At 50.2% G+C, this 10,990-nt stretch overlaps 1 protein-coding gene across 5 annotated transcripts in view; it reads left to right on the forward strand.

Moving 5' to 3' along the window:
- The window catches only part of SSUH2 (ssu-2 homolog), a 46,805-nt gene extending 40,610 nt beyond the window's left edge, over positions 1–6,195 (forward strand). For all 5 annotated transcript variants that reach the window (XM_053219021.1, XM_053219018.1, XM_053219019.1 and 2 more), the window contains exon 12: positions 3,738–6,195. In XM_053219021.1, coding sequence (XP_053074996.1) covers positions 3,738–3,884 — 147 coding nt within the window. In that variant the 3' untranslated portion in view covers positions 3,885–6,195. The remainder of the gene's footprint in view (positions 1–3,737) is intronic.
- Positions 6,196–10,990: the final 4,795 nt, after the last annotated feature.

Raw genomic sequence — 10,990 nt, forward strand, 5'->3', positions numbered from 1 at the left:
ACGTTAACACTCCTTCAGAGGGTTTGCTTTAAGTGCTTGGAAACTGCCGCTCAAAATGTCCCTTTTTCTGGTCCCTCTGCAATGAGTATCTCCCCTTCCCTTTCTTCACATCTCCCCTGTTTGCAGGGGAGAGAAAGATGCATTTAATTAAAAAGTAATGAATCCCATCTCGGAGCTGGATTGGGGGCACCGCAAACTCAGAGACCTGCCACGGCCGGGTGGTAACATGAGTGAGAGAGCCGTCTTCTCCAAAGGAGCCAGCCACGACTCGTCTTTGTGCAGGCACAGGGGCAGAGATTTTGGACCCTCTGAAAGCCAGACTTTTATAGGAAACCTTCCAATTTTTCAAGATTGAGAACAAAACTTTAAAAATGCTAGGAATACCATATGGGCTGACGGGCTGGCTTTGGCCTGTGGGGTGATGTCAGCTACCCCTTAGTCTAGCCTGAACCCACGAGTTTTCCATTAAATCAAAGGAAGCTCAGAGAGTGGAAGCAATTTACCTAAAATCACACAGCTTCTTAGTGCAAGAACCCAGGAGTAGAACCCACTTCCTAGCTCCAAGTCAAATGTTATTACTCACTGCACTCAAGGCACACCAGCGGCTCTTTGAAAGCCAGTGCAGGTTTACGGGGTTATCAGCGAAGGGGGATCTGGGGCCAGACACTGCAGGACCTGCTTGTCATCTCTGGCACATACACGTGGCTCTGAGCCACGCTCTCCCCTTCTGAAGGTCTTGGTGTCCTCATCTTTCAAATGAGCTGGGTTGGACCCTGCCTTAGGTTGGGCTCTGCAGAAGCAGCTTTGAGATGACAGCTTGTGTGCAGGACATTTGTCAAGGAAGGGCTCCCAGGAGGAACCTGTAAAGGACTAGGGGAGCCAGCATGGGAGGGGCAGGGGTCACACAAGGGTGAGGTGTGGCGAGGGCCCAGCCACCACCCTGTCCCAGGGGACCTCTGTGCGTTCATTACACCTCAGCAGCTCTGTGCCTGGAGACAAGGGAACTGGCCTCTTGCTGTTTAGCCCCGTCCAAACATTGGGCACAGCTTCGCAGGCACTTTGTGCATTCTCTGTGAGACATGTGCTCCGTAACTCAAGGACAGGGCTCTGAGGAAGGACAATGGGCTGTGAGCAGCAGAGAAGAGGCAGATTTGCAGGAGCATGGGTAGGACAAGAACCTTGTTCATGGAGGACCCAGAACATCGTCTCTGTGGGACTTTGCTCTTGCGGAGCTCATATTCACGGTGTGGGTCACATGGAGAGCCCCCAGGATTGAGGTGTCTACTCTAGGAATGGGCCTGTCAGCTTGTGACACTCGTGATTATCCTGAGATTCTTTTATTTCTGAGACTGATAATTTGAATCCTTTCTGGGCCCTTAATTTTGACAGCTGGGGAAACTGAGGCCTGAAGAGGGGAAGTGACCTGCCTGAGATCACACAGGATGTTGGTGGCAGGCCTGGGTCTCCTGCGGCCTTCCCCTAGAGCGTAGTCTTGTCTTGGGCAACACAAGCCCTCTGTGAACCAGTCCCGGAGCAGGGAAATGTAAGCCAGGGGCAGACGGGTGTGTCGTGTTAAAAGGGATTAGCACTGAGAGAAAAGGGCTCTTGTGAATCCCTTCCTCAAATTGTCCTTTGGTCCTGCATCTGGAGACAAAGTGTCCGAGGATAGTTTGTTCAGGTTTGAGAAGTTAGCGAGTGGAGTCAGCCCGAGGACACACCCCTCATGACACCGTGCCCGTGCCCCGCTCTTGCTCTCAGACTTGGAATCTGCTCATCCTGGGGGCATGACCAAGGCGTGTCAACAGATCCGTGGCTGATTACAAGGTAGCCACCTGATGGCAGCTGATGTCCTAACCAATCAGTAGCCTCAAACCTGAAGACCTTTTGCATCAGAAGCCAAGGGAGGCAGGAGAGGGTGGTATTGGTATTGCTCTCCATTTGGTTCTGGTAGAAAAGCCTGGAAATGAGAGCGGCCCTGACCATACTGCCCAGGCGTTTGGAGCAGTGATATGGGTTCCCACCTCCTCTTGCCTGTTGGTTCTCATTTTGTGTCCTCCATACCAAAACGTCAAAGAGGGGTCTTCTACCTTTTATTTCCAAAACTACCACTCAGACAACTTTCTGGCTTCCGGGAAGTCTCTGGATCTCATTCGGTTATCTCAACAACCCTGTGGCATAGGAGCTCTCACCCCCATTTCCTAGAGAAAGGAAGTTAAGATGGCACAGAAAACTTCATGGAAGATGCGCTCCTTGACTCTGAGTCCCCTCTTCCTGCCGCAATATCACACTGCCCTTCAGCCGCCCCTCCAGTGGAACAGGGGTCCTTTTTTTCACAGCCCCCCTCCCTGGCCTGTTTCTCCTTCCCTGAAGGCCTCTGGACCTTCACCTACAGTGAGAGAGCTGGAGCTATTCCCAAGGAATGGAACATCCTGAAGGAGGAAGGTCTAACCCTGAGCCATCCACACCACTTCCCTCTGGGTTTGGGATCCCCCAAGATGTGAGTCTGGGACAAAGAAGCAGCTTGTGCTGGAGAACGTTGGGGTTTTGACACAGAGCCTGGCCTGCAGTACATCCCCAAGGAAGCTTAGCTTGAGTGATGAGGAGTGACTTTGCTGTGTCCTCTGTATGGAGCTGTCCCAACACAGCAGCACCTAGCGCTAATGGGGGTGGATGTTTCAGCTGGACGCCCGTGTTCTCTCCCAAGGTGGTCTCCCACGTTCTATGCAGGGCCCTGCAATTCTGGAAGGTTGTAGAGTAACTGCTCAGCAGAGGGGCCAGAGAATGGGACACTTCAGGACCGCTCTGCTGGGGGAAGTGAGTGTCCCAGGCTCTCAGGTACAGGCCACGTGCTGGGAGGAGTGTAGAGCACTACCCACACGGACCTTGACCTGGATGATGTTCCCAACCTGAAATTCCGTGAGCCCATGGGCCTCAGTTTCCCTGTTTGTAAAAGGAGGGGGGTTATTTGAGAAGGACCGCTTTCAAAGGGAGGTCAGAGCAAAACCATGGTGGGAGAGGGAGGGTCCTGTGAAAATAGCCTGAAGCAGACTAGCAGACTTTGGAATTTCTTTGGTGTCAACGTTTAACCTTATATTTTAGTTCAGATTGTGTCGTGGACTCCCTAACATCTCCATGGTTGTTTTTTTAAATTAAACTTATTTATTTACAGAGCATGGGGGAGGGGCAGAGAAAGAGGAGAGAGAATCCTAAGCAGGCTCTGCGATGCCAGCACAGAGCCTGACATGGGGCTCAAACTCACAAACTGGGAGGTCATGACTTGTACGGACATCAAGAGTTGACCGCGGAACCGACTGAGCCACCCAGGCACCCCTCCATGGTTGTTTTAATACAAAAATGTTTAAAATGACTTTCTCTTCCATCTTTCTCTGCCCTTCCTCCCCATCTAAAAATTAATGCTTCTGGAAGATGTCCTGTTTGGCTGGTGGCTTTCCATACACCCTGGGACGTCCCTGGGGATGACTCCCTCCTCCCCCCCCCCCCCCACTTTCTGAAACATAGAATCAGATAGTGGCTAAAGCTGAGAAGTCGGTTTGGGCCAGAGCTCAGTGTGTTTGAAGGAGTGTAGTATGAGGTACATCTAGAAAGGCATATGGGAGCCAAAACGCCAACTCCAGAGCATAAACTTCATCCCACAGAGTAGTAGGGAGCTACTGAAGATTCTTGAGCAGGCAAGTGACTCGAACGCTGAAGTTTTTCTCGGCCCGTTGTTTCCCCAGCGCCAGACCATTGAGCTGATCCCCGTCACGGAAGTCCATTACTGGTACCGGGGACAGACATATGTCTACTACATCTATGGCACTGACCACAGGGTACATGTGGTGGACTACCCGGACCGGTACTGCTTTGGCTGCACCATCATCTGACAGGGCACAGCTGTCTCCACGGCCTGCCAGTCTCGTTTGCCATGGAGCACAGCCGAGGTCCCCGAACTCACTCATCGCTGGCTCCATTGAACCATCTTGTATAAACCCTGGTGTGTCCTTTCAGACAATTCGGCTTATCATCTGTCAAGCCACAAGTCTTCCCCAGAGCTCGCCTGGTGGAATCCAGCACGCGTTTAACCTACACACGTTTCTTCACAACACATCATTGAAATGGCCGGGGCCATGCCTCCGGTCTCGAAGCCAGCACCCTGATCGAGCGTGCAGTTTGATTTTGCTTCTTCCTTGACTTGCTTGCCTCAGTTCTGTTGTGCCACTGTCAGTGCCTTTGGCCCAGCTGAGTGTTACTGAGATGTTTAAAGGTCTCCTACAGATTGGCTGCCTCTTAATGCATACCAAAGAGTGCTCTCGAAGCATCAAGAACAAAATTTAGGGGTGCCTGGGCGGCTCAGTTGCGGAAGCATCCAATTCTTGATCTCAGCTCACGTCTCGACATCAAGGTCGTGAGTTCAAGCTCTGCGCTGGGCGTGAAGCCTACTTAAAAAAAAAGAGAAGAGAAGAACATTTACACCCCATTCTGTGGGCTAGGAATTCAGCTACCGTCACAGCGGAGATGGTTTATCTCTGCTCTGTGATGTCTGAAGCCTCACGGGGAAGATTTGAACACTCTGGTGCCTCAAAAGCAGGGGACTGAAATCATCTGAAAGCTGGTTCACCGAGGGGTCTGGCTGCTGATGGTGGCCGTTGGCTGGGACGTCCACGAGGGGCCATGAGCTGGACACCTACATGCGACCTCTCTGTGCAGCCTGGGCTTCCTCTCCACGTGGCAGCTCCAGGGGTAGGCGCCCCGCACACACACCCCAACTGAAAAACTAGAGATCTGTTTCCAGGCCAGGGGACAAAGCTGCTGTATTGGATGGTGACACGGTGCATATGTGAGGGTCGGCTTTGGAGCGCGATTTGGGGTATATGCGGGTTCTTACATCACCTGCCCACCTTAGAACCTGCTCACGTGGAAGGGTGTCCTGTGAACCCAGTCACGTGCAGCAAGGCTGGGTGGGTATGGAAGATGCTCTGAAGACTGAACGCCCAGGCTGTTTTGGGGGCCAGGCGGGCCGCTGTGCAGCTGGTTGGGGGTAACCAGAGGCCCCTGTCATACTGTTCCATCCGCACCCTACCCAGAAGGGAATCGCTACACACCGAGAGGGTCAGTCTGCGCCCTCTTGATCCCCAGGCCCCTGCTGGCCTGCAGCCCTTGTCCACCTCGGTGTGCGAGGATGTGGACATAACAGGCCTGGTTAGAAGAAGCTTGGGATGTCTGAGACCACCCCCCCCCCCCCAGGGCACTGTTGACAGATGGTATGCAGATGAGCACTTCACCTTCACCTGTTACACCCCACCCCCCGGAACTCGCTGTGTCCTGTTCAGTTACTCCTGTCGCCCCTTCCCCACCAAGCCTGGCCGAACTACATACCGGTGGGGGTCTTGCTAACAGGGAGCCGCAGCCCTGGGAGGGGTGGCCTGCTCGCTTGGGACCACCTGGCAGACAAGGGGAAATGCAGAAGCAAAGGGCCGTGAGCTGGGAGACCCTGAGTCACCTGAACTGGCAAACCTTCCCGGCTCAGACTTGGCCCCTGGATCCAGCTGCCCCCCGCCAACGCCACAGGCTCCGCCTATAGGGGAGGCTGAGGCCAGGATGAGGTGCACCCCTGGGTGGTGGTGCATTCTGCCCCTGTGGACGGACTACTACGGGAGAGTACTACAAGCCTCCCTTCCTCCTCTTCCTCCTGTAGCTCTGTCACGCTCAAGTCTGGGAGGCCAACACCTCTAACCCTGCGGTTCCTCCAGCTTACCTCTGTGGGCCTCAGAGGGGATGCTTCTGGGGGCGTTTGTACCAACGGAGGGCATGGGCTTTGTTTGTTGCAGTGATTGGAAGGGACACGGTTGGCATTTGGTAGACAGAGTCCAGGAAGGCGGGATGTCTAGCAATCCGTATGACGAAGCCTGTGTCACATCTTACACAACTTGCAGATACCCCACTGACATTCACAGAGAACCTGGTTACACAAAATCTCAGCAGTGGCTGAGATTGATGCAGTGGTAACTCTTATTTAGCGTTCGGCTCTGTTCTTTGATTTTCCTGCATGTCTTGTTTGAAGTTGCTTCTGGATCTCTTATTACCCTGAAGTCCAAAGGAGTAACTCCCTGACGACCCCATTACTGCTCCTCATGCAGTCCTGCCTGAGCGTCCACAAATTCACATAACGTGCATTAAAATGTTACTTTCTTCTCATTCCTCTGCAATAGTTCAGTTTGTGCATTCAATTGCTTTTTTGTTTTCTGTTTTTAAAAACAGGGTAGGTAAGTGGTCTATACATGAGTGTCCCTTTTAGGATAAAAAAAAAGTGTCCAGTGACCAGTACATACTGTTGGTGTGTGAACCCAAAGAGAAAATCTAGCTGGAATAAAGCGGGTCCGGAGAGACACTGTTCCAGTCGAGTACCGGTGGGTTACTAGCCACAGGGCCCTTAGTTCCCGTGGTTCTGGCAAAAGTCCCAAATAAATCCTGGGTCTTCTGGCTGTTTGATAACAGTCGTTTGTTTCTCCCTGCAGTGTTAGCTATTTTTATGACCTTCGCTGCAGCCAGGGTATGACTTCATTTTCTATTTCTGCCTCTTTCTATTATCCCCGGGCTCAGTTGGCCCGTGTGTAGCCCTAAACCTAGTTGAAGTCACTGGCGGGGGGGGGGGGTGGGGGGTGGGGGGTGGGTTAGAGATTAAAATATTAGGACAGCTTGGACCCCAACACTGGCCACCACAGACTGTGGCTCTGGTCTCCATTCTGTTTTAAAAGGACACAAACTCAAGTGATTTGCTTATTCTTTGTTGCTTTCCCAAAGGAGAGCCCCAGCCCTGTTCTTCTCTATTCACTGATGGTCAGTCTGCCAGGCGGCCAGAACCATGCTGGGCTTTGTGAGGGTTTCATGGAGATCTGCAGTCTCTGCCCTAAGACTATAGGAGAGACTATCAGACTATATACTATAGTATATAAGACTGTAAGACTATAGTAGGAGAGAATATATGCAGGGGACAATGAAAGAATGAATGTGATAGTCAGGTAGCTTTATAAGAGGAGGATACCTAAGACCCAAGTCAGTAGTAGTGATTACAGGTGACAGTGACTCAAATTGACTCATTGATTAGCTCTTATCCCTTAATAAAGTTTACCAGCTTCAGGTATAGCTGGATCCAGGGATTTGAAGGATTTCATTCCAACGTGGTCTCTCCTGCCCTGCTTCCCTCTTTTTCCTATCTGCTTTTCTCTTTTTTGCTTTTGTTCACAGGCAAGCTTTCCATACTTGGCAGTAAGACAGCTACCAGCAGCTCTGGAATTTCATCATATGAGTTCAATGACCTCAGGAAGAGGGGGCTGCAAGCTAATTTTCCAGAGACTCTCACACAGAGGTCGCAGGGAAGGTTCTCAGTGGCTTGTTTTGGGTCACATGCCCATTCTTGAACCAATCACTGACCAGTGAATGTAGTGACTGAATTGGCCAGTCTAGGTCACGTGGAACCCTCTCCCCCTAAACTGGGGGCAGCCTGGGACTATCAGAGAGACCCCTGGAAGTTGGGCACCTGTCCACTAGAGGCACACACAGAAAGTGCTGAGTTTATCCAGGGATGATGTTCCGGAGTTTTTTTGTGTACTCTGCCCCAAATGACATCTTAAGCCAGAGAGGTGAAATTGGGATTGGGTCCTTTCCCTGTCTAAACCCTGAACTTCCCTTCTCTGTATTTGCTGGGGTTGTAGGGCTGCTATCCTCTGCAGTTTGGCTGTTAAAATAAGAATTTGGACTGACCTTGGTCTCAGGGGAGGGATATGGTCCTGGAATGAGAGAGGATACATGTGTGCTTGTGTGTGTGTGTACATATGTGTATATGTGTGTACATGTGCATGGGTGCATTCATGATATGTGTGTATGCACATGTGTGTATATTTGCGTGTTTGTGTGCATGGAGTGTGTATGTATAGGGTTGTATGCATGGGATGTCCATGTATAGGGTGTGTGTATCCTGTGTGCATGTGTGTGTGCATGAGGTATAGGTGTATAAGTGTGTGTGTGTATGTTTGTGTGCATGGGGTGTGCATGTATAGGGTGTGTGTGCGTGTGTGTGCATGTGTTTATGGAGTGTGCATGTACATTGTGTATGTATGAGTGTGTGCATGTGTATGTGTGCATGTGTATGGTATGTGTGTGCATGTTTATGTATGTGTGTGCATGGAGTTTGCATGTACATTGTATGTGTGTGCATGTGTATGTGTATATGTCTGTGTGTGTGCATGTATATGGTGTGTGTGTGTATGGGCTGTGCATGTATAGGGGGTGCGTGCGTTCGTGTGTGTGTGTTTGCCAGATGGGGAGCATACTGCTTAAAAGGCTGGAGGAACTTCCTCCCCTGACCTAGTTTTCCTCCCTTAGCTCCAGGGCCCTGTTATTCCGTGTAGCTCCCAATACCCAACCTTCATTGTATGGTTAGCTTGTTGAGCCCATGGCCAACTTCAGTTTCTAGTTCACATGCAGCCCTTGCTATGGAGAATGAAGAGACAACTGTTTTATTCACAGTCAGGACAAACAACCCAGGTGGAGTTATGTTTCTCAGCAGGAGGAGAGACCCTTCCGGCTCAAGCAGCCTGGACTCCGCCGGCTTACCCTCAGAATTCCAGGCTGCATATGCTTGTGTCTAGTGGTCGGGGACTGTGGAGGGACGTAGCTTTGGGGGTCATATACCCTCTGGTTGAAGCTCTGGCTCTGCCTGTTGTCAGCCGAGTGACAGCAATTCACTCATCTTGCTGAGCGTGTTTCGTCACCGGTGAGATGGGGATGACAGCACTAGATTTGCAGGGCGTGTTGGAAAGGGACAGGATGTGCAGAGCTCAGTCAGTAGGTGCTCCATACTGGGAAAGGCTGTGTCTTCCCCTGAAGGAGAAGAAAGAGGTGACCTGGATATAGGGAGCTAATATTTTCAAGAGCTAATATTTTAGGGCAAAATTAGTCACTGTCATTTTAGTAACAATTAGTTTCTGTCCCATGGTGGGAAAGCCAGGCATGACTTTAAGGGGGTTGGGGCAGAGGGTGGGGCATTCTGTAGGGGAGATAGCACAGTGTGCACAAAGCCACATGATGTGGCCTTGTGGCCACAGCCTGCGCTTCCCATTCTGGCTCAGCCACAATTCACCATGTGGACTCATGCACCTTGTGGGAGATGCAATGAATAGTGTGTGTGGTTTGTGTGGCATTTGAGTCCTCAATGGTGTGAGAGGTTAGTAGTATGTATAGGTTAATAGTATACAGGAAGAGGCAACTATTGGGAGAGAGAGATCTACCCCCTTAACATTGGGGGTAGAGCAGAAGGAGGGTGCTGTAGACTATGTGTGTCCCCGAAAAATTCATATGTTGATACCCTAACCCCGGAATGTGATGGTATTTGGAGATGGGACCTTTGGGAGGTAATTAGGTCATGAAGGTAGAGCCCGCATCAATGAGATTAGTGCCTTTATAGAATAGACAGGGATCTCCTTTGCCGTGTGAGGATATAGTGAGAAGACAACGTCTATGAACTAAGAATCACACCCTCACCATACACTGGTGGTCTTCTGGTCCCTTGATCTTGAACTTCCAGCATCTAGAACTGTGAGGCACAACTTTCTTTTGCTTCTAAGCCACCTAGTCTATGGTACTCTGTTAGAGCAGCACAGAATAAGGCAGATGGTGTCTACGTACAGAATCTAACGCTATGTGATACAAGGCAGTGGTTTCCAAAAGCCAGTCAGAGTGTTGGGACCTGACTGCAGCAGCCTTCCCTAGAAAGTTCATCAAAGATCAAGATTCCCAGTCTCACCCCTAGATATTCAGGATATTGGTGTCTAAGATTCTGTAGCCTTAATAAATGCCCCGAGATGATTCTTGTGCATAGAACAGGAAATTGGCATTTGGAGTCAAAATGATTGGGCTTTGGAATCAAAATTGTCTGCCTTAAATTTCAGTTCTTAGCTCACTGTGGGCTTACTTTCTCAAAACCTCAGCTTCTTCTATGAAATGGGGACAGTCCCTGCCCTACCTACATCCCAGGGTTGTTTGAAGGCTCACATAAGACTTGGAATGTGAAAGTGCTTGTAAATCACACTGCATATATATATATCTTTCTTATTACCAGTGGGAAAGATAACCTTGATGGTTTCTAAGGTTTCCTGTTACTTTTGACCCTGCCCACCAGGGGGCAGCAGGTGCACGCACACAAAACCTTGGAGCAGTTTCTCCCACAAGTGAGTTCCTTGTCTCATGAAATCAGAACTTTAGGAAGGTGGTGCTCAGCAGTTCATGGGCCACGGAGACCCTTGCAAGGTCCGGGCCTCAGGGAGATTGAGGTGTCTCCAGAAAGTTCTTCAGGAATGCATGCAGTATATTTATACTGAATATCATTCAGAGGCTCCAGTTAAAATGTTTTATCCTTCCAGAAGGACATCATGGGAAACAATACTGACTGACATTTAGGAAGCCAGGCTGCAGATGCCAAACCAGAAGTTAATGGTTGAGGTCAACACATTGGCTCTCGAAACCAATTCATTCGTTCACTCACTGACTCATTCGTTCATTCGTTCAGTAGATACGACTGACTCCTTCTCTAAGCCTCCGAATCTTGATTTCAGCTCAGGTCGTGATCTCATGGGTTTATGAGTTTGAGCCCCACATGGGGCTCTCTGCTGGCAGTGAGGACCCTGCTTGGGGTTCTGTCTCTGCCCCTCCCTCCCTTCCCCCCTCAAAATAAATAAATAAAACTTAAAAAAGAAAACCCCAAAACCGAGACCTTCTCTGTGCTGGGCACTGACTAGGGCAGTCACAGGGAGAACAAAGTTGAATCAGGTCAGCCACTGACCTCCTAGCCTTGAGGACTGTTCTTTAAGATAATGGTGAACATTTTTAGAGAATTACTCATGTATCAGTTGCTGTCCTAGGTTCTTCATATGTGCTAACTGATGTGAGCCCTACCGGGTAGGTATTATTATTACCTCCACTTGACAGAGGAGGG

This window comes from Acinonyx jubatus, chromosome A2 (assembly GCF_027475565.1).
Source record: "Acinonyx jubatus isolate Ajub_Pintada_27869175 chromosome A2, VMU_Ajub_asm_v1.0, whole genome shotgun sequence".
NCBI lineage: Eukaryota > Metazoa > Chordata > Mammalia > Carnivora > Felidae > Acinonyx > Acinonyx jubatus.